Source organism: Bos mutus, chromosome 6 (assembly GCF_027580195.1).
Source record: "Bos mutus isolate GX-2022 chromosome 6, NWIPB_WYAK_1.1, whole genome shotgun sequence".
NCBI classification, from domain to species: Eukaryota; Metazoa; Chordata; class Mammalia; order Artiodactyla; family Bovidae; genus Bos; species Bos mutus.
Genome location: NC_091622.1, coordinates 13,377,757 through 13,402,701, shown reverse-complemented (window position 1 = coordinate 13,402,701; position 24,945 = coordinate 13,377,757). Strand labels below are relative to the sequence as shown.

Below are 24,945 nucleotides of genomic sequence, written 5' to 3'. Positions count from 1 at the left end.
CTCTGTGCCAGGAGTGGGGACAAAGGCTATATATATATATAAATCATAACACCACAAGTAGAAAGAAAAAGAATTATAAACTAAATGTATCCCCCACACTGAGAGTGATAGATTCTTACCATTTATAGAAACATACACAAAAGCAGATACACTACCTATGGTCCCAAGGCTTTGACAACCAACACACACCAGGGAAGCAAGCACTCAACATATACCTTTCAGACCTTCGGAGAGACACCGAAAGGAGGCAAAAGGAACGAAATAGACATAGAATGTGTATTACTTGCAAGGATGGACAGTTTACTCAGGACAGGCAGCCAGCAGCGTACCCAGGCACACCAGTAGTGCCAGGCAAACCCAGAAGGGTCTCGCTGGAGTGTCTGTGTGTGTTTGACACACACACACCAACATACGCTCTCCTCTCTCCCTCACAAACGCATACATCCTGTCTTTCACAGTCTCTCTCTCACAGTTCTGTCTAGTAGGCTCTCAGTCTCTCCTATGCACACACCATCTCTTACACAGTCTCTCACGGTTGTTGTACTGCTCATACACAAAATTTCTCTCTCATAGTCTCTCACACAGTCTCTCATACACAGCTCCTCTCTCTCATACACAATGTCACACACACACAGTCTCTTAACGTACAGAGTCACACAGACTCCCTCTCCTGTCACACTCGCACGCGCGCGCGCGCCCTTGGCCCCGCCCCTCCATGGCCCCGCCCCCATTCGGGCTCCGCCCCGGCGGCTGAGGGCGGGGCGAGCCCGTGACTCGAGGGGCCGAGCCTGGCTGGTACTTGTGGCGCCCCAGCCGGCGGGGCGCGCTCTGGAGGCGCCTGTCAGTGGCAAGCGCGGACGATCCTACGGCGGCCCTCGGGCATTCGGTCGCTGCCTCCGGCTTGGCGGCCGTCCCGGGCGGCAGAAGTTGGCGGCGGGATGTGCTCGGCCGGGCAGCTGCTAGGCGGCGGCGGCGGCGGCGGAGGCAGCGGCGGGGAGCGCGACGAAGACCGAGACGCACTGGCGGAGCGAGCGGCGGCGGGGACAGAGCAGGAGTCCGGGGCGAGCCCGCGGCGGCGCGGGCGGCGGCCGCTGGAGGAGCGGGAGCAGGTGAGCCGGGCGGGTCGGCGCGCTCCGGCCGGTTTCCCGAGCCCCACGCGGCGGCGGAGGGAAGTGGTCCGAGGGAGGGCGGCGCCCGGGCTGTGGTCGGCTCGGGGAGCTGGGCTCCGCGGCATTCCGGGAAGCCGAACAGTTGACCCCGAGAGCAGTTGACGGCGCGCTCGGGGCGGGCCGCGGGGTCGCGTGCCGAGGGCCGACCCGGAGTCGCGTGCCTGGCTGGGTGAGCGCCGCCCTTTCCCACCCGTCTGGCGGAGAGGATTCTCAGGCCAGAGCCCAGGGCTCTGGGGAAGTGCCCTCCATAACGGTCACTTATCTGAAAGCCTTACATGTAAACACTCTTCCATTTGGAATAGGTTCCCCGGGGCTGTGTTTTAGGGGCCAGCGACCCCCTCCCGCCTTCCATCTTGGCATTTCTGAACACACCTAGCGCCTCCGTACGGTGTAGGTGTATTTCTGTAGCCATGCAGTCAGTATCTGAAGGCATGTGTAGGAGCGAGTATTACAATGGATGTCTTGACGGGGACTCTCCCAGAGCAAGTTTTTCACATGAACAGAAAGGAGATCTAAACTTGCATTGAAAAACTGAAAACGCTGGAAAATTGCTTTTAGTTGTTACCAAAGGGGGAAAAAGCATGAGTCCAGCCATAATAAAGAAAAGAGAAGTTGGGCAATTTTTGAAACTCTGACTTTGCTTTCAATAAATAAAATATGGTGATAATAGGCATTATAGCATGTATCTTGACAATTAGGCAAGACGTTTAATGAAAGAAATTGAATTATCCCACATAGTGGGATGAATTTTCACCATCAAATACAGTAGACCTTCAAAAATACCCGAGATTAGTTTACCCTCAGAATCCCATTAAAGCGCAAGAAATAAAATTATCCTTTGCCTTTATTACAGGGTATACTGTTGAGATCAATTGATGCCTGTCTTCTCTCATTATCCTTCAGCATCTTTTTGCCACATTTCACAAACTCCAATATCACTAAATGCATTAATAGGTAATTTCTCTGCCTTGTGTTTAGGAAACAGAAATAACCGTGTGGCAGGCACAAAATATGCCTTAGCATTAGGTTTTCTCACCATGTGGAAGTGTAATTTTTCATTCTTTTGACGATATAGGAGATGGTAACTGAAGCATATAATTGGTAGCTATGAGATCTTCCTAACTAGTTTCCTGATGATTTTCCCCCATTAATTGTACCATGACTCAGTAGCTAAAGGACTGTTTCCTCTTACTTTAGTTGTTCAACTGGCAAAGTGAAGAAAACAGCAACAGAAATTCCCTGGGGCAGGGGAAATATATTTGAACTGAAGGTCCCAAAGTAATTTTCAAGCGGTTGTAAGAGAGTATGTAAAATACTTCATCTAAGCTTTTGTGGATTTTTCATCAGCAGCAGCTCTGGTCTTAACGGAATTGCTTAGGGTACACAAAAAGGGATGAAACAAACAAAAAAAGAAACATATACCCTAGAAAACAGATATACTTTACATACCTGCCTCTATCATTGTATGTCATGGACATTTATTTCCCTATACTCCTGTGAAAAAGTTATCATTTTATTTTTATCACATGGTTTATTTATGTACTCTAAGCCCACATACACAATACTTGAAAATTACACCTGAGATATGCATTCCCTCCTAATAATATATATGCACCAAAGAACTTCTCATAAGTAAGTCAAAAATAAACAAGAAATTGATACAACCCAACCCATTGGTATAAGAAACAAGCTATTGTGATATATCACTTCTTGATAATGAAAAGTGTTAGTCTCAGTCGTGTCCAGCTCTTTGCAACCCCATTGACTGTATCCTACCAGGCTCCTCTGTCCATGGAATTATCCAGGTAAGAATACTAGAGTGGGTTGCCATTCCCTTCTCCAGAGGATCTTCCCAACCTAAGGATGGAAGTCTCCTGGTCTCCTACATTGCAGGTGGATTTTTTGCCATCTGAGCTATCAGGGAAGCAATAAATGTAGCTTTTTTCAAGTGCTGAAAATGAAACTTAAATTTTGTATGCACTGTCTTGTAATGACAGTAGAGACATAAAGATATTTGAGGAAGAGGTAAATGAAATTAACAACTGTAAAACATAACTTAATGAGTTGTTTTAATTTGCTTTTCTTTAGGCAGATAGTGTGTGTGTGTTTGCTGCTTTAAGGACACGTGGACTCCAAATTACAAATGGAGTACTTTTGAAAACTTGGTTTGTAAACTTGTTGTTGATATTTGGAACTTGGAGTGAACTTTTCCATAGAAACAATGATATAAACAGAATCAAAACCAAAACTAATTAGCTGGAAATGAGACAGAGGCCATCTCCTTGCTGTCCGTTCTGCTTGACACACTCAATATTCCAGAATCTGAGTAGCCTCATGGATGTTAAGAGAGAATTGGTAGCAGCGGCTACAGTAATAGCAGAGGCTCCCTTATATCTGGACCAGGGTAATGGGTGGTGTGTTCTTGAATGCAGTAGCTCCAGAAGGCACCTGACTTCTGCTCCTCCAGCTCTTCCCAAGATTTTTGTCAGTCCCTAATTTTCTGTATTAAATCCCTTTCTATTTCTAGTTCTTTCACAGTTTGCCCTTACCTGGTAATTTGATGAAGCAGGTTTCTTCCTTTGGCTCTTTCCCAGGCTAAAGTCTCCTCTACATACATCTTTCCCTTCACTTTTTCTTTACATTGTTGACTCAAAAGCTCTTGCCCTTCCTTCAACCTGGAGGGCTCTTACATCAGCTTTGATTATACCAAATGTGTCTTTGGCTCATTGTTATTATGATACCAAATAAAAATAGTATTTATTTCATGTAGTACCAAAATACTGGTTATTTATATAGGTGTTTTCTCAATAACTAAGATCTTGTCAGCGTTTTTTTGTTTTTTGTTTTTTTTTACAATTTATCCTTAAATCCTACTCCATCTGAGAGAAAAACTAAGGTTCCTCTGTCCTTTTGACCTGAATCTTTCCAGGTAGGATAATTGACAAGGCAGCCTGTGTCCTAGGAAAGGAGGACTTGAAAGACTGGACCAGGTTCCCCAGATGAAGGAACTGTGTTAAGTCTGAAGTAGGAGTTTGGCATCAAAAAGAAAAGCCAGGAGACAGGCAAAATGCCCAAGGAACTGAAGGGACAGGACATAGCTGTCCTGAATGTGTGTTGGTAACTGTGTGCATGCTGCTGCTGCTGCTAAGTCGCTCAGTCGTGTCCGACTCTGTGCCACCCCAGAGACGGCAGCCCACCAGGCTCCCCCATCCCTGGGATTCTCCAGGCAAGAACACTGGAGTGGGTTGCCATTTCCTACTCCAATGCATGAAAGTGAAAAGTGAAAGGGAAGTCGCTCAGTCGTGTCCGACTCTTAGCAACCCCATGGACTGCAGCCCACCAGACTTCTCCATCCATGGGATTTTCCAGGCAAGAGTACTGGAGTGGGGTGCCATTGAGAGATGATCAAAATATGTTCTGACTCTGAATGCCAGGTCCCTTAGAGTATCTGCCCTGCTGTATACCTAGAAGGTTAAAGTTTCTAGTCCTTTTATTACATTTATGTGCGTAATGTGAGTGGCATCCACTCAGACGTGGCATTTACAACCTGAATAACCTAAGATGTCCCTGCCATCTTAGAGCATAGAAAGGTACCACTGTTCTTGGATTGACTTTAGAATCATTATTTCTAGCTTTAAGGTCTTCATGATTATGTGTTATGTACTTTGGAAAATGTAGAAATATAGAACAATCTAAAGAAGAAAACAAGAGCATTTGAAATCTGAGTAATATTGTGCTATAAAATGTGAAATATTTGGTGTTACTGCATTCATATATCTGTGTGTATGTGTGTATATACACACATTTTTTAACAAGGTTTAATGTAATATTTGAATGTGGTATCTTGTTTTATCTACTTAGGCATGTTATGCCATTTTCCAACTTTATCAAAAATTCTTTGCAAAAATTATTTTTAAGGCTGCTTAATTGTCATTCCCTTAATACTACATATTTAATGTGCTTTATACATAATACTGCAGTAAAAATCTTTGCTTATAAAGTTCTACCTTGTTGTCACAGTTCCTCACAGTTCTACCTTAGAATAAATTTCTAAAAGTGGAAGGCCTAGGTCAGTAAGTCAAACTCTTTGAAGTCTCTTGAAACATCCTAAAGAATTACATTCAGGAAAGCCTGCACCAGTGTACATTGAAGTCTCTTGAAACATCCTAAAGAATTACATTCAGGAAAGCCTGCACCAGTGACATTCCCAGAATGTCAGTTAGAAGCCATCCGTGTCAGCAATGATTTAATTGGTAGATTAATCTTTGCCAGTTTCCGTTCAGTTCAGTTGCTCAATCGTGTCCGACTCTTTGCATCCCCATGAATCGCAGCACGCCAGGCCTCCCTGTCCATCACCAACTCCCGGAGTTCACTCAGACTCACGTCCATCGAGTCGGTGATGCCATCCAGCCATCTCATCCTCTGTCGTCCCCTTCTCCTCCTGCCCCCAATCCCTCCCAGCATCAGGGTCTTTTCCAATGAGTCAACTCTTCACATGAGGTGGCCAAAGTACTGGAGTTTCAGCTTCAGCATCAGTCCTTCCAGTGAACACCCAGGACTGATCTCCTTGCAGTCCAGGGGACTCTCAAGAGTCTTCTCCAACACCACAGTTCAAAAGCATCAATTCTTTGGCGCTCAGCTTGCTTCACAGTCCAACTCTCACATCCATACATGACCACTGGAAAAACTATAGCCTTGACTAGATGGACCTTTGTTGGCAAAGTAATGTCTCTGCTTTTCAATATGCTATCTAGGTTGGTCATAACTTTCCTTCCAAGGAGTAAGTGTGTTTTAATTTCATGGCTGTAGTCACCATCTGCAGTGATTTTGGAGCCCCCCAAAAAAAGTCTGACACTGTTTCCACTGTTTTCCCATCTATTTCCCATGAAGTGATGGGACCAGATGCCATGATCTTCGTCTTCTGAATGTTGAGCTTTAAGCCAACTTTTTCACTCTCTTTCACTTTCAAGAGGCTTTTTAGTTCCTCTTCACTTTCTGCCATAAGGGTGATGTCATCTGCATATCTGAGGTTATTGATATTTCTCCCGCCAATCTTGATTCCAGCTTGTGCTTTTTCCAGCCCAGCGTTTCTCATGATGCACTCTGCATATAAGTTAAATAAGCAAGGTGACAATATACAGCCTTGATGTACTCCTTTTCCTATTTGGAACCAATCTGTTGTTCCATGTCCAGTTCTAACTATTGCTTCCTGACCTGCATACATTTCTCAAGAGGCAGATCAGGTGGTCTGGTATTCCCATCTCTTTCAGAATTTTCCACAGTTGATTGTGATCCACACAGTCAAAGGCTTTGGCATAGTCAATAAAGCAGAAATAGATGTTTTTCTGGAACTCTCTTGCTTTTTCCATGATCCAGCGGATATTGGCAATTTGATCTCTGGTTCCTCTGCCTTTTCTAAAACCAGCTTGAACATCAGGAAGTTCACGGTTCACGTTTAGTAGGCAAAAATTATCTTACTGTCATAAGATATTGCTAGAGAGGTTTACTAGACCATTCATATATTTACCGAGCATCTGCACTTTTCCCCTAGATTTTAAAAATGTTATTTATTTATTTATTTTTGGCTTCGCTGGTCTTCCTGGCTGCACACCAGCTTCAATAGTCATGGCTCTGAAGCAGGTGCACTCTTACCATACCAGGGATTGAATTCGTAGCCCCTGCATCAGCAGGCAGATTCTTAACCACTGGACCACCAGGGAAGTTCTGCATTTCTTTTTAATCATGGTCTTTGACCATTTTTTCTTTTGGCATTATTATAAGATATTAATGCCATATTTCACATTGCTTATAATTATTTTCCCTGCTTGCTATTTGCTTTATAATTTTATGATGTTTTTGACTTAGAAATGCTTTAAATTTTTATTAGCCAAAGGAATACTTTTGGAAATTTAATACACACATCTTACACCCTCAAACATGCACACACACACACACACACACACATACACACACATATATTTTTATATATTTCTTTAGAACATTCTTTCTAATCCTACAGTTAATTAAAATATCCACCAATGTTTCCTTTATGTGTGTGTTTATAGTTTTATTTTTATTTTTTTACTCTCTGTATTTAATCTCTTTACAATGACTTCATGTATTGTGTGAGGTATGGAACTAATCTTATTTTCCCCCTAATCACTGAATAATCCACTTTCTCTTTGGGTTCACCATCCTTTATAGTAGTTATAAATACTGAAATAAGCTTTTACATTTTTCTGTTGGCATTCTGAAGGGGGGTTCTTTTTCCATATCACATTTTTCCTGCTGGTTTTTAACTATTGGTTTTTATATATTAGTTTTAAACTAACTACCTTTCTGAATTCTTGTATTAATTCACTTTTTAAGAGTGTTCGGGGGATGAAGCCTTTTTTATATTATGTATTTATTTGGCTGCTCTGGGTCTTAGCTGCGGCGTGTGGATCTTCTGTCTTCATTGCGGCTCGTGGGTCCTTCAGTTGCAACAGGTCAGCTTTTAGTTGCAGCGTGTGACATCTAACCAAGAATCAAACCTGGGCCCCAATGCATTGGGAGTGTGGTGTCTTGGCCATGGGATGATCAGAGGAAGTCCCTATTAATTCTAACACTAATATATACTAATATCTCTTAGACTTCTAGGTGTATAATCATCCACTCTATAGATAAGGTTGATTTTGATTTCTTTCAAATGGTAACGCTTTATTTCTGCTTCTTGCCTTTTGCAGTCTTGGAACTTTCAGATAAGTGTTGGCTTATAGATATTTACATAAATAAATGAAGGAATGTGCATAATAGCATTTAGCAAAGAATGTTCCACAAGATCATCTGTTTAAAAAAAAAGTGGCAGCAGCAGAAAGCCTTATACCTACTCTTTGATCTGTCATTAAAGATATGATTAGCAGTACATATTCTAGATCCAGAATACCTAGGTTTGAATCCTCACTCTGCTACTTACTAACTGTAACTTTGGGCAAGTTAATTGACCTCTGGCCCTCAGTTTCTTCATCTGTCTAAAGGGGAAAATAGTTGTGTCAACCTCACAAAATTGTTATACGTATGTATATACATATATATATGTGTATATATATGCATGTGTATATGTAATACATGTAGAATGTTAGAGTGGTATCTGGCTATAAGCATGTAAGGGTTAGTATTTAGACCTAATTTTCAACTAGAATCCTAACTAAAAAGAAATCTGAGAAATGTTGTTTATAAGTTTTGCACACTCCACAGTTAGAAAGCTGGAATAGAACAGTGCTCCTCAGCTTTAATGTGCAAACAAAGCATCTGTTGTTAAATACAGGTTATGATTTCGTTGTTCTGGGGTGAGGCCTGAGACTTTGCATCTCTCACAAGCGCTTCAAGTGAGGCTGCTGCTATGCCCGTGGACCACACTCTGAGTGGCAGGGAGTAATAAGCATGCCAGCCCACCATACTTTCCCTTCAACATGGTATCAGTAATAGAAATGTAGAAGTTATTTTACTTTTTACTATTTCCCTCGAAGGGTATATTTGAACTCTAGGTAAAGTGTAAGAAGCCAACAAGCCTTGGTTCCCCAGGCCAAGTGATTTGCTCTCAGTCTTACAACTGTCTCGTACTAGAACACACCAGAACCCAGGTCTCCAAACTCCAGAGCCGGTTTTGTTTTTGTTTTCAGAAATAAGAGCCTTCACCCATGATGGAAGAACAGTCTGATAAATCTGCTGCCCCCCTTTAGATTGTGTAGTTCAAAAACAGATATCTGTTTGTACCCACTTCCTTTCACATCTTTTAAAAACAGTCTGCAAACAATACTGTAGCAAGTTCCTTGAGTTTAGATGAACTTGGCCCTAGACGTAATCTAATTTCTTTCCAATGGGCATCTAGTCAGTAGAGTAACTCCTGGGATAATTTTGTATATGGTAGATACCTTTTGTTCATTTTTGTCATTATGCAAGGGTGGAACCTCTAAATCAATGGCTCTTAGGGCAATTAGACTCACAAGGGGCACTTGGCAATGTCTCGAGAGACATTTGAATGTTAAGACTGAGGAGGTATAGTACCATTGGCATCTAATAAGAGTCCAGGGATCCTGCTGAACAGCCTGTAATGCACAGAACAGTCGCCTACAGCAAAGCATTGTCTGACCCAAAATGTCACTAGTGCTCAAGTTGAGAAACTCTGCTCAAAATGAATTATGGTTACCGTGATTTGAGTTGTTGAAAATGCTCTACTGATAGATACTCCAGTGGATACGTAATAATTGTTTATTTTCTTGACACCTACATTCCAAACACGTAGTCTCCCAACAGATCTTTTCTCACATCTTTTCTTCAAGCAACTCCTTATATGCAACTTTCTCCAGTTTTCTTTCCCTCTCTGTTGGAGGATGGAGGGAACAAAAGGTGCTCACCAAACTAAGAAGGTATCTCTAGAGACTGAAAGAAACAAGGCAGGCAGTTCCATGTAATCAGTGGATCACTATATTATAGGGTAACTTGCTTACAGAGTGGGATTGAGGAGACAAGGATATGCGAGCATTTGCAGCTGCACTCCACACTGCCAAGGGGCCACTGAGACAATTTTACAGTTAACCTAGGGTATGGGGGTACATGCTTGGAAACAGGAAGTGCTTTCCTAAGTCAATATTTATGAATAGATAACTAGTCTTGTGGACACAGGGAATAAGTCAGTGAAGGTTTTCATCATTGTTTGGGGACTACAGAGCAAGAGGCCAGCCTGGCCCTAATGATTATTAAACAATGCTGATTAGCTCCAAAGCCCTTGACAACAGAGAAATGACTTACTGCACAGTACAGTCCTGGGTGGGGTCAGCAGAACAGGAGGAACCCTGTGGGCCCACAGTGGAGTCACTTATGCCAATGGCCACATACGTTCATGTTCTTTTTCTGCCCTTCTCTGCTACTACCCATCTCTTTTTCATCTCTCCTTACTGAGTGTCGCACTCTCCTGTTGCCTTTTATTCTTCCTCACCTCCCATCCTAGCCACTTTTTCTTCATTTCCATGCACCTTCTCCACCCCACTGCCGCCTCTCTTCTATAGAAGCTGATGTTGCAGAGCAGTGGAAAAGGTATTGGAGTGTGACTGTTCTAAGTTTGAGTCTTGGCTTTACTGCTTTATGGGTCTTATCATCCTAATAACTTAATCCCTCAGAGACTCAGTTTCCTCATGTGATGGGTATAATTCTATCTACTTAAAATTCTTATGAGGGTTCAGGAACATTTTGTGTTATGAAAGACCTACCATATAGTAAGCCCTCAGTGAATATTAGCTACCTGTTTTACCCTCATCTTCTCTCTCATCTTTTTTCTCTGGTTCCCTTCTTTTTCTTATCTAACCACATCATAGAACTATATTTTTAGTCTCTGCAATTTTCAGATTTATAGAATAAGTATTATTTATTGAATAAAGTATTAAGATTTCCTAATCTGAAAATCAGATAAGTATTTCATATTTCTTTTTTTTTTAAGTAGATTATGTTGCTTTTTGTATAGATCTCTAGTTTGATTTTTTTTTTTTTTTCTTGTTGTGGATCACTGATCCTTGATGGGAAAAATACCCACCCTCCTCTGTTCATGTTGTTCTCAATTTACTGATCAGAAGTGGCAAAGCAAGGCTAAAGGGAAAAACCGAAAGTAGTTCTATGATATTAACCTTGCACCAAAAGACCTAAGTAGAAACTATGTCTTTTTTTCATATTTCCTTTAAGCTTTAGCCACACTATCTTTAATTTCTGTGATCTCTGGAGTCATAGTGTTATCTTGCAATAACAGCCACATATCTTCAAGAAACTTTGAGTCTCTACTAGTCATGTTTTGGTTCCTAAAGAGTGTGGTGTATTCGTGTGTGTGTGTGTGTATGTGTGTGTGTGTTTAGGGGAATTAACAAGATAATCAAAGGGTAGTTTCATTTGGACAAAGAAACTGAATTTCTAATTAAGTTAATGCAAAAGATACTTTCTGTCTTCTGATCTAATTTTTCCCACATCCAGGGGGATTTTTTTCTGTTGTTTTTTGTTTTTCTACTTAACATCATTGGCAGCTATGTCTTGTCTTGGCTTAGGAAGAGGAAATGATTGGCTTTATTTGTGGCTGCTGTTTTCTTATGGCAAAACTAGAGCTTATCTGATCAAAGGGAACGCATGGTCCAAATGTTTTGAACTTTATGGAAAACGAAGGATAAAATTATTATTAATACTTTATATCAAACACAGTGTTAAGAAAATTAAGTTTCCATTTGTGGTTTTTACTATATTCCTTTGATATAATTTTTTCTAACATTGGTGAGTTTTTTTTTAATTCCCTCTTCCAATTAATCCAAAAATTTTTATTTTTGTCTTTTATCCTCTTCATCAAAATTTTACTGGGATGTGTGCACACCACCTACAGAGGCAGGGAATTTAAGGTGTATTTCCCATGGCTGGCAAATTTCATGAGTTTGATTAAATTCAGAATTCCTTATTCCATGGTTTTCAGAGATAATAAAATCTAACAGAAGCTGTTGTCATGCCACAAATTGAGAATTAAGAAAAAATTCATTTTTAAGGAAAAATGTTTGATTTTGGCTTCTTTAAATAAACAAACTGTTCCATCTGTGGTAGCAGCCAGCATACTTCCCTATATGTACAAGGTACTCAATAATGTCACCAGAAACTTCATTTCTTTAAAAAAAAAAAAATTGATTTTAGGGTAAGTACAAAAGGTAGAAAATTTTAACCTGCAGCTTGAATCAGTCATACTCTTCACTTCATGGCCTGTTATTATCTATCGTTAGTTCATTCATAGCATTAACTTTAATTGATTTATTTTTTATTTAATTTAATTAATTTACTTCTTCATTGCAGAAATGTTCTCTTCCACTGCAGTAGGCAACTCTTTTAATATGCTTGGTAGATATGGCTGAAATTGTGTGTATATTTTTTAATACTTGGTTTCATTTGTCTAAGTTTGTAACTATGATTTTAAATACTGAATTCTATTGGTTAAAATGACAATGAAAGCAAATTTTAGTATTTTTCCATTTATAGTAATTTCAAAAACTAATTCAAGAACTAGCTGATATTCTCAATGATTTGTATCCATCCTCCCAAATGGATACAAAAAAAGTTTTTCTCCTTTATTGGTTATATGTAGTTTAGTGTAAGATGAGAAGGCAATGGCACCCCACTCCAAGATTCTTGCCTGGAAAATCCCATGGACAGAGGAGCTTGGTAGGCTGCAGTCCATGGGATCGCAAAGAGTCGGACACGACTGAGTGACTTCCCTTTCACTTTTCACTTTCATGCATTGGAGAAGGAAATGGCAACTCACTCCAATGTTCTTGCCTGGAGAACCTCAGGGATGGGGGAGCCTGGTGGGCTGCTGTCTATGGGGTCGCACAGAGTCGGACATGACTGAAGCGACTTAGCAGCAGCAGCAGCAGCAGTGTAAATAAATGTTAAAACTTTGCATTTAATTTAAAAGTGACAAATTATAAATGTAATAATAAACATGTTATAAATTATATATGGTGCAGCTAGGTGAAGCTTTACATACTTAGTAAAAGTTTATATTTAACATCTTGTTTTTGTACAGTTTGTAGGCAATAAAACCTGCGGTGACATTTAGTATCCAGTAAGGAGGAAAACATGTCCAGCATCACTGGAAATAAAAGAAATGCAAATTAAAACTATTAGAGATAATATTTCACCTAGCAACTTGATCATTTTAAAAATGAATAATGTGGATTTAAAGAAATAGTTTACGAAATAACAATACACTGAAGTTAGAAGTAAAATTGATTTGGTCTTTCTGGAAGGAAATCTGGTATGAAACCTCACAGGTTTGATCTACTGCTGTTGCTTCCCACTTTAAAGTTGTAAACACTGCAGAACAGGGAGGCTAAGTAATATACTGAAAGTATCACAGCTAGAACATTGCAGAGTTGCGATACAAACCCATGCTAAATAACTATCAAGCTAGTGTTGGTTCATGAAATTAATTTAGTGAATTGTGAACAGGATAGGATAGGACAGAAATCATTAGAATGCTTCACATGTGGTATGAATGTCATTTTGTGGAACTTTAGTTTATATGTATTAGGTCAAGAAATAAAATATATCTCTTATTGTGGATCACAGTCAAAATCACTGCACTAGCCCAGACAGCTCAGTTCTGTCTCAAAGCCTCTGCCTGGGTTCTTTTCCCCAGATATTCCTTTGGCAAATCTTCATATCATTGGCTTAACTATAACCTCTCTGAGATCCCAGCTCTGCCTAATGTAGGCAGTCCAACCCATCTTCCTCTCTGCCATTACTCTGTTTTATTCATAGCCCTCACACTACTTGATATTATTTTGTTTGTTTGTTAATATATTTATTCTCTGCAACTTCCCACTCTCCCCTTCACAGGCTCACACAGGAAACGTCATCTCCATGAGAGCAGAAATTGCATATGGCAAATGCTTCAGACAATTATTTTGGCATTTGTGAGGTAGTATAGAGTCTATAAAATTTTCTATCTAAAATGACACTGCTGGTATAAATGCAGTTGATGTTTTTGTTGAAGCAATGTGGCTTCCCAGGGGAAACTTTCATAACAAAAATTAGTTTTAAGAGAGAGAGAACTTTTTGTATAACAGGAACATATTCTATTGTCAGAATCAACAGAAAGGAAATGAATGATGTTAGCTGTGCATTGAGCTAAGTTCAGTTCAGTCACTCAATTGTGTCCAACGCTTTGCAACCCCATGGATTGCAACATGGCAGGCCTCCCTGTCCATCATCAACTCCCAGAGTTTACTCAAACACATGTCCATTGAGTCGGTGATGCCATCCAACCATCTTATCCTCTGTCGTTTCCTTCTCTTCCCACCTTCAATCTTTCCCAGCATCAGGGTCTTTTCCAACGAGTCAGTTCTTTACATCAGGTGGCCAAAGTATTGGAGTTTCAGCTTCAGCATCAGTCCTTCTAATGAATATTCAGGACTGATTTCTTTTAGGATGGACTGATTGGATCTCCTTGCTGTCCAAGGGACTCTTAAGAGTCTTCTCCAACACCACAGTTCAAAAGCATCAATTCTTCGGCGCATTGAGCTAAAGATCCCTGTAAAACAGTTGTAAGAATTTAGGCAAAGATTATGTTCCTTGATGTGCTGTATTTTAAAAACCACAGTATCAAGAAGGTGAAATTTAACAAACAGGATCTTGGAATACTAACTGGCATTAATTTATGTAAGTGGTCAGAACTTGCTATCTTGTTTTTAATTTTTCTTGAACTAAACAGAGGAAAGACAGTAAATGAAATGCATAACTAACATAGGTTAAAATTCAGATCAGCCATTTCAATAATAGCAAAGTTGAAGGATAATTTTCAAAAAGAGGTAAAATTATAATGCTCATTAAATATAAAATGAATACATGTTAAGGGGTTTATTTAGCTCATCAGTAGTGAGGGAACCAGACAAATGTGAAAACTGCTTCAATGGAGAAATCAGTCAGAAATGTATATGGAAAAAGGTATGTTGAAATGAATTTACAAATAGCCGAGAGACTGGCTTTTTCCATAGGTGGGGTGGGAAGACAGTTGAACCTCTAATGGAACAGAATTTGTCTGTCTGTTAATAAAAATTATTTGCATTGCTGTTGGTTATTTATAATTTACCAACTTGTAAAATATCTTGAAAGTCATAAAGGCTAAACATTCTTTTAAACGATGCACAGTTTTCCATGGAGATACCCATAATTTTTTTACTTATTCTTAATTTTCTTATAGTATAAAAAAAAGTCATTTCCAAAATGTGCTACACAGAGTAGATTAAATTGTATATTGTGAGGGCACTTGAACTTTTCCTTTACAATGTCTCGTGTTCTTGTGCTGCTATAAAAGATTAATTCTATTCTAGTCTTCCATGGTAGTACTGTACAATATACATTCAGAGTACATGTGGAAATGCATGATTTATATGCATGTGAAAAGCAAGGGTTGATTTATATTTGAAGTTCTTTCTGCTGAGTTATATAACTGAAATTAACCTGATACTAAGATAACTACTGGGGCTTTCCTAGTAGCTCAGCTGATAAAGAATCCGCCTGCAATGCAGAAGACCTGGGTTGGGAAGATCTCCTGGAGGAGGACATGGCAACACACTCTAGTATTCTTGCCTGGAGAATCCCCATGGACAGAGGAGCCTGGCGGGGTCACAGAGTTGGATACAACCGAGTGACTAAGCACAGCACAGCACAAGACAACTACCAAAAGCAAATTTTAATAAGAACAGGATGGCTGCTCCAAGGATTCCATATTCATGTCTAGTTTTTATTCAGCACACAAATCCCAATTGCTTGTTCCTAGCATTCTAGCATACTTTCTCCATGTGTTGAATGGTTATTGGTTTCACAGACGATTATGTCTTCTCAAGAGTTTCATGGGAGTGTAGATGTTCATTTAGTTTAAGCTTTTAAATTTAAAGGAGGGCAAGAATGAAGTGATTTCTTCATAGAGAATTAGCCAGTTAATTATAACCATTTCTGGTATCCATAAAAATACTCAGTGGAAAACACATGAAAATAATATATGAAGAATAAATTAAAAGAAGACACTAAACTTCCTCCTTCATTATTCAGTATGTGAAGTTTATTTAACAGTAACATCATGAAAATGGCATAATGATTCTTCCATTTCTGGATGACAGCATTTTCCTTTTGGAATTTAAGTGATTAAGCATTTGGAAATCAGTCTTTGAGCACTCTATATTAGGCTACTAATTTAAGACTTCAGTTGCTCCAACAACCTGGCCATACACTAAAGACATTTTCATTATTCATTTGTATCATATGGAACATCAATTGCTTTAGCAACTGGTAATAGTCATTGTATTATAGACAGTTTTCTGTATTATTTGTTTGTATTCCTTGTTATTTATTAAGTATTATTATTTGTTTGTTCCTTATTTTCTTGGTAGTTTTTAATTCATTCATTTAAAACATTTAATGAGCTCCTATTCTTTCCTGGGCAGTGCTGTAGGCACCCAGAATACAAAGAAACAAACAGAAAGAGGCCCAAATCTCTCCTGTCTTTAATCTCCCGTTGTAGGAAGGAGACAAAGACAGTGAGTCAATGAGCAAGTACATCGGTGAGTTATAGTGCTATGGGAAAAAATAAATGGAAGGTGGGTAGAGAGTATGTATAAGGGATAGGGCTGCTATTTTAAATAACATGATCACGGAAGGGCTCACTAAGGTAATGTTTGAGCAGACACTTCCAGGAAGTAGGAATTACTTGGCTATACCACGCTTGCTTTGAATCCCTGGAGGATAGAACCCAATTTGAGGAGAACCCAATTTGAGATGTAATCGTGGTTACATCTTTCCCCAGTCTAGACTCTCAGTTATTTCTTATCCATCCCCCATTCCAGGTTTCTATATTTCATTACTGTTTTATTCATTTGTTCCTACTATAAACAAATTCAACTCCCTTGTAGAAAGATGAGAGGAAAAAGTAAATTAATTATGGACTTAAGTAAATTAATTAAAGACTATATCTTTTAAAAAGTACCTTTCTTAAGTGTTATATAATCACAGCTTATGATGCATTTGTTTAAATATTTTGCTTTCTTCTTAATATACCTGATTCCTTTGTACTAAGGTCTTTAGAGATTTGCAGTACAGTTTATTGAGAAGAGCTTAGAATTTATAGTCAGAAAATTCCTGTTTTCCAAAACTCAAATTCTGGCTGGTTGTATACTTCTGAAAAAGTCACTCGACCTCTAGAGTCTAATAATACCCACCTTATGGTGTTTTTGTGAGGAGCAAACACTTGGAATGTGTATTTAATAAGTTTATTGAACAAATGGCTAATAAGGAATAAAATGGGGATAGGATTTTATTTTTAAATGGGGGAGGATCAAAACTAGAGCAATTTTTTTCTGAAGAAATTAAAAATATTTCACTAATAATTTTCTCTTAGCAAGGGTATGATTTAAAATGAAAGAGTCTTCAGCATATAAACTATATAAGAATTAATAAAATCATTAGAGTACATGAAACCTCCATCAAGAAAGACTATAGGGTAAGAAGAGAAGACAGACTACCCATAAGTTCCTGAGAAGATCCAGCACAGACTCAGAGGGGAATGAGCCGGCAAAAGTAGACCAAAAAGGAGAAGGGTGATGAAGACATCTAGAATAACTAGCAGTCTTCTTGCTTGTACTTCTGGATTGTGCAGTTTACTAAGGTAGTGGACCTGTGGAGGAAAACCAATATTAAGGCAGATGATTATGAGTTTGGGACAGGGGATGCTGAGTTTCAGGTCCTCAGTGAAGAGGAACTAAAGAGCCTCTTGATGAGAGAGAAAGAGGAGTGACAAAACTGGCTCGAAGCTCAACATTAAAATAACTAAGATTATGGCATTCATTTCCATCACTTCATGGCAAAGAGAAGGAAAAAAAAAAAGTGGAAGCAGTAATAGATTTTATTTTCTTGGTCTCCAAAAAGTCCCTGCAGACAGTGACTGCAGCCATGAAATTAAAAGATGCTTACTCCTTGGAAGGACAGCTATGACAAACCTAGACAGTGTATTAAAAAGCAGAGACATCATTTTGCTGACAAAAGTCTGTGTAGTCAAAGCTGTAGTTTTTCCAGTAGTCATGTACAGATGTGAGAGTTGGACCATAAAGGCTGAGCACTAAAGAATTGATCATTTCAAATGTTGGTGCTAGAGAAGACTCTTGAGAGTTTCTTGGACTGCAGGGGGATCCAACCAGTCAATCCTAAAGGATTCAACCCTGAACATTCATTGGAAGGACTGATAACTGAAGCTGAAACTCCAATACTTTGGCCACCTGATGTGAGAGCTGACTCACTGGAAAAGACCCTGCTGGGAAAGACTGAAGGCAAAAAGAGGAGGAAATGGCAGAGGATGAGACAGTTAGATGGTATCATCGATTCAATGGACATGACTTTGAGCAAACTGGGAGATAGTGGAGGACAGAGGAGCCTAGAGTGCTAAAGTCCACGAGGTCGCAGAGAGTCAGACACAACTTAGCGACTGAACAACAAGATCAATTCAGTCACTCAGTCATGTCCAACTCTTTGCAACTGCAGCAGGCCAGACTTCCCTTTCCGTCACCAACTCATGGAGCCTGCTCAAACTCATGTCCATTGAGTCAGTGATACCATCCAACCATCTCACCCTCTGTCATCCCCTTATCCTCCTGCCTTCAATCTTTCCCAGCATCAGGGTCTTTTCCAGTGAGTCAGTTATTCACATCAGGTGGCCAAAGAATTGGAGCTTTAGCATCAGGACTGACTCCTACCTGGGTCCAGCCCCAGTAGGATCCAGGGATTCCCTCCGGAGACGGCGTCAGCGATTAAAAGAATAGATAAAGAGATAAAGATAAGGAAAGAATTTTGCAGTTAAGAAAATAGAGGAGAGAAAAGAGGCTGATATTCCTTGGTTTACGCAGAAAGCCAATAAAGCCCCAGCACGGGACGTGCTCTGTTCACGTAGGCCAAGGTGCCCTCTCGAATCACGGAAGGTGCCCCACCTTAGGCACCTTCTCAAGTGGGTCTTAGGAGCCCAGGCAGGAAAGTGAACACAGAGAGCCCCTGTGCTCCATGGAATCAGCCTGAATAGGAAAAGGAAAGAGAAAGAACGACATGGGGAGACCAAGCTTCAGTGAACAAGGCCCACACTTTATTTTTCAAAGTAGTTTTTATACCTAAAGTTGTGCATAGAGACTAAGGGGTGGGGTGGGGAGTGGGGGTGGCGGGGAGCGGGTAGAGTCATGCAAGGTCAGCAGTCCTTGATTCTTATCGAAGCCAGGCTTTCTTTCTGCAAACTTATATGCAAAAGTTTTAGGTGATTTACATCATCTTCTGGCCAGGAAGCCTGTTAACATTTTATGACCCTTTCTTCAGAAAACTTATTTTTCTCTAAAGGTGATTATTCTAAAGTCAGGCGCCACCCTCTGAAAGCATTAGATAAAGTTGCATTCCTATAGGGCAAAAGTGGTGGACTATAACAAGAAAAGAATTAACTCAAGGGTCCAAGGTTACAAACATTAAAGCTACTACTTACATTTCTATACACCAACTATATGAATCAATACACTCCCAGGGACACAATAGGTAAGGGATATGGAAACTTGGCAGCAAGCATTAGCTCAACAAAGAAATCCTCTACTAGTTCTATTTTAACAATTTTAACTCTCTGAGAAGCTGTGCATTGTTAGAATATCTTAAGCTTTCCGTGCCTCTCGTGGTTGGGAGGCTGTGAATATGAACAAACCTGTCAGGCAAGCTAGAAAAGTCATCAGAGGGGTTTGAATTGAAACACTCCTATTACACCCAGGAGACTTATTATTAACTAGGTTTTAAGTTGATTTTCTTACAGAGAAAGGTGGTCAGGGATAGCCCCCTGTTAATGTCAGAGGAGTTGGTGAAAGTCGTAAAATAGTAAAACAGACAGATTCTGGTTTTGGGGTAGACGCTCAGGCAGGCCCAGAAGGGCACCCCTCGAGTTCTGGCTCGCCTTGCACCAGAACTCTCCCACATGACCTTGTCATGGGTGGAGACTCCCGTGCTGGCTCCCGGTAGACTCCTTTAGGATTGAATGGTTTGATCTCCTTGTAGTCCAAGGAATTCTCAAGAGTCTTCTCCACCACCACAGTTCAAAAGCATCAATTCTTTAGTGCTCAGCTTTCTTTATAGTCCAACTCTCACATCCATATATGACTACTGGAAAAACCATAGCTTGGAGTAGAGGGACTTTTGTTGGCAAAGTAATGTCTCTGCTTTTTAATATGCTGTCTAGGTTGGTCATACATATAAGTTAAATAACAATATAACAAGGGTAACAATATACATTCTTGACATACTCCTTTTCCAATTTGGAACCAGTCCTTTGTCCTACGTCTGGTTCTAACTGTTGCTTCTTGACCTCTATACAGATTTCTCAGAAGACAGGTAAGGTGGTGTGGTATTCCCATCTCTTTAAGAATTTTTCACAGTTTGTTGTGAGCCACACAAAGGCTTTGGCATAGTCAGTAAAGCAGAAGTAGATGTTTTTCTAGAACTCTCTTGCTTTTTCGGTGATCCAACAGATGTTGGCAATTTGATCTCTGGTTACTCTGCCTTTTCTAAATCCAGCTTGAACATCTGGAGGTTCATGGTTCACATACTGTTGAAGCCTGGCTTGGAGAATTTTAAGCATTACTCTACTATCATGTGAGATGAGTGCAATTGTGCCATTGTTTGAACATTCTTTGGCATTGCCTTTCTTTGGGATTGGGATGAAAACTGACCTTTTCCAGTTCTGTGGCCACTGCTGAGTTTTCCAAATTTTCTGGCATATTGAGTGCAGCACTTTCATAGCATCATCTCTTAGGATTTGAAATAGCTCAACTGGAATTCTGTCACCTCCACTAGCTTTGTTCGTAGTGGTATTTCCTGAGACTCACTTGATTTCACATTCCAGAATGTCTGGGTTTAGGTGATTGATCACACCATTGTGGTTATCTGGGTCATTAAGCTCTTTTTTGTATAGTTCTTCTATGTATTCTTGCCACCTCTTCTTAATATCTTCTGCTTCAGATATCTACATAGAAATGTTGAATATGCAATTGAGCATACAAGTCTAGAAATTTGAAAAGTTGCCTTAACTGAGAAAAATAAGAAAACTATGAATCTTTTATAAAAAGTACAGGTCATTTTCATTGTTAGGGGCAGCCTCAGCCGTGTTTGAATATGGTGATTTGAGTGCATATCTTTGCTTATATATTAAGCAGCTTAATAGCAAGGAGTATAGATTATTTGCTTTCTGTACCTCACAGCACTTACCTTGCTTGTGGTAGGCATCCAGTTATTATTTATTGAATTGAACTGAATTGACTAAAGGATTTATTTTGCAAGCCAGATTATTCTGCGAGTCAAGGACTGTGAGTTATGAGAGTTGGAGTTTAGTAATCAAAGACTAGTGGTACTCAGGGAGGACGTGACACACACCAAGAACAAGAGTATGATTTCCTGAAAGTAAGCATCTGTTGGTCTGGCAAATCTTTCAGATCTGTGCAGGCTTGCCACAAGTAGGGCACAGCACATCTTGCATAAAACGCAGGTACAAAACAGGCCGAGAGAAGATTGTAACTTTAGAACATGACTATAGGCTTTATTACAGTAGGCAGAAAACCTGTCATTTTCATTATATTACTATTTACCTAAGATTAAACTAAGTAATACACTTTATTATAAAATAAGGTAGCTTATGTAGATATACTATTTTTCAAAAAAAAATGTTTTCCATAAGAAATTTTATAAACCCACATACTTTTATTTACAAGACTAGATTCCTACAAATTCTTTAGTGTCATAAATAAGGAGAAGCAGTTAAATTTTTCACCACTTAGTCCAAATGGTTGATTGCTAATGCAATAGACATTTATTTCATTTCATAAGAAACTGCACAGAAGCGGTTATTTCAGAATGCAAGGAAAAAATATCAGCCAAGTCACTGAATCAGACAAAAGTGCAGTATATAAAACAAGAAGCTGTTATTATACAGAACACAATAAACCACTCATGAACATTGTTATGTGAGTGGCATTTTCATAGCTTTTTAAAACATTGTCCCATTCGTAAGTACTCTTAGATTTTCTGTGAGACAGAAATCCCATTATAGATCTTAGTAAAAAATTAATGATAAAAAGCTAACCATAGAGGAAAGAGGGAACTTAATTCTAACAAGGATGGTCCATATTTTTGCCTAGTTTTAGTATACATAGCAGCCATATTTATCTTTAAGTCTTTAAATATACTATGGAAAAGATAACGTAATAGCATAACCAAGTAGAATTTTCAAATTTTCATAAAGCTATATACTTCCTTAAGCCTAGGAATAAACTTAAAACTCCTACGATAAAATTTAATTTTAAAAGGGGGCATTTCCAAAGTCATAAATGTTGGCTCTTTCAATAGGTATGGTCAAGCAACTGGGACAACAACAATGGACCCAGTGGTTTTAAGAACCAGCCCTCACCTACTTAGTGCTTCACATTCTGACAAGTGTCTTTGATTTTGTAATGTCTTTTCCTTTCTTGATTTTGTCTTGGAAGGAAGTGTGACTTGCCTGATACACAAATGTTCCAGTTTCAATCAGGATCTCCATATTGCTTCTTTTGCTTTAGGAATTAAAGTATGTTACAGTTTAAATCCATTTTTGTATTTAAATTTATGGATGCAGACATTTGGAATTATGAATCTTGTTTAACCTTAAAAATAATAACAACACCTCTAAGGAGGAATGATAAAGTAGGAAAGATTTGGAACAATAAAAATTTGGAATTGGATGGGTAGTTATCAAGAGGTGACCCCCTCCACTTATGTAGGAGTACCAAGATGCTGAGGCAACATGATTTTGTAAGGAGGCATCTGAGCAGTTTTTACCAACACCACCACCATGTAGCAGCTTAGAAGGAGCAGGGAGACTGGAGGTTGCTGGAAATCTGAGAGTGTGGGAGAACATGTAGCTATGAATTTGTGGTTGAATGTAGACTGTGGGTTCCGCAAGGAGAAAGTAAATAGCTAAATCTAGAAGTAATCCAGAGGCTTTTAAATTTTATAGCTACTTTCTTACTGTCTATTTGTTTATCACAGTATGACACTATCTCTTGAATATCTTTTGCAAATGTGAGACTCCTGCCCATTTAAAAGAAAGCCTCAAGATATTTTTCAAAACAGGTCTTTCTTTTGAGAGGTCTAGTAAGATGGTGAGGTGGATTGAGAGAAACAAAATTCTGATGTTTTGGAGGGGGAGACTTTTCAGGCTAAGTGAAAGTGAAGGTCGCTCAGTCGTGTCTGACTCTTTGCGACCCCATGGACTAGACAGTTCATGGAATTCTCCAGGCCAGAATACTGGAGTGGGTAGCCTTTCCCCTCTCCAGGGGATCTTCCCAACCCAGGGATCAAACCTAGGTCTCCTGCATTGCAGGCAGATTCTTTACCAGCTGAGCCACAGGGAAGTCCTTTCAGTCTAAAACCCCTCTGAAACTGACTTCCAGCTTGTTTCTGTTGTTGTTCTTGATCCTTCATTTTGCCTCTCCTTAATTATAATCAATCAAAAATCATTTTATTAAGAAAGGCAGCCTTTCTGTGATCATTGGAGCACATTCTACTGTATTAGAAATTCATTGTTCATACTGTGAGGACAAGAACATTTCAAGGGGAAAGAAAAGGTGTTTATTTTCTGTCCAAATAAAATACATGTTTCTCTCAAGTGGTGGAATTAAGAATTCGATGTTGGTTTGGTTTTTAGTTTTAAAGAAAGAAAAATTTTAAATCTTAGTCAAATTTTATCACAATGAAGACCAGTTGCTATATTGTACAGTGAGTCAAATGTAAACTAGTCAAAGCTATTTTTAAATGCCATTATTTTTATTGAATATAAATTAACCAAGACAAAGTATAACTTTGAACTGCTGTTAAAACTGATGCATTAAAACAAATAGAATGTGAGTGATTACAAGAGTGATTTTATGTTTATTTATAAGAGAGCTTACAGTATAGGGCTTTAGAACATGGGCTTTAGGGCAGACTGTCTGAACGTGTGTGTTCACTCCACCAGTTATTAGTGATCTTGACTAAATTACATAATCTTTCTTCAGTTTTCTTTATATTTTGAAGATTGAAGTACTTAAAACACTAGCCAACACATAATAGATATTCAATAAATATTAGGGTTTTAAAAATTAATGCTATGTTGTGAAATTCTTTAAAAACTTCATTTAAGCATTATTTATTGTGTTTAAAGCATATTGTGTTTAGAGCATCTCCACAGAGGGCCAGCCTTTGAGATGAAAAGGAATAAAGAGAGGAAAAATGAGTCTCTTCAGGTAACGAAATGCTGAGGTAAAGATGTTTTAACCATGGAGTCAGTTTATAGTGCATTAGTGCTATAAACCACTATTCTGTTATATAATAAGACAAAAGCAGTTAAACATGCTTATATCGTTTTTAAAGACATCATCTAAATATTTGAAAACATTGCAGTCACTTTTTTTGCCAGTTCTCCTGATTTAATTTTTTTTTTTTTTACTAAATTCACCTTTTGTTATCTAAATGCCAAGCATTTTGCAACTCTTAAACACATCATACTTTGCCTTAAAAATCTACTTATTTTTATATAAATATTAACATTTTACTGAATTGTTACTCCAATTGTTCTTGGAGTTAAGGATATAGTCTTATTTATCTAATACATTTTAGGTATCAGGAAAATTTTATTGAATTGGTTCTCAAAGCAGAAGTGTTTTGAAAGTAAAATAATTTTAAATGTTTTATTGAATAAACATGATAGCTTAAGATAGCCTTATTTGTTCTTACATATATTAATATGTTTATTTCTTTATTTACTTTTTTCTTTCTGGGCTGTAAAGATTTATTAATAATATGGGGAGTTAGAAAGGAAGAGATGATTTTAATGCTCACAAAGCATTCTTGATTTACTTCTGACATTTCTGCATCTCTTACAAGCTTTTCCAGAGGGTTATAAATACTGATAACAAAGAATAAGGTATTTTACTATGGTAAAAATTATTTTAAAAAACAAACTTGGGGGTACAAGATTTAATGTATTGGAAGCAAGTAAAGGGGAAAGCAAGACTATTCTGAGATTTGAATTTCCAGTTAACTTTCCTTAGGCTTAATTTTTAAAAAATGAATTAATTACCAACTAAAATATTTGCTAGACTCTGCTGTGTAAAGAAGGAAAACTGCCTCTTTAATGGTTGATATGAGAGGA

At 38.8% G+C, this 24,945-nt stretch overlaps 1 protein-coding gene across 1 annotated transcript in view; it reads left to right on the top strand.

Annotated features, from left to right (window-relative positions):
• Positions 1-779: 779 nt before the first annotated feature.
• Positions 780-24,945, top strand: part of FAM241A (family with sequence similarity 241 member A) — a 47,386-nt gene continuing 23,220 nt past the window's right edge. Inside the window, exon 1 of the mRNA XM_070372011.1 lies at positions 780-1,109. Within this exon, the coding sequence (XP_070228112.1) occupies positions 939-1,109 (171 nt within the window). The 5' untranslated portion in view covers positions 780-938. The remainder of the gene's footprint in view (positions 1,110-24,945) is intronic.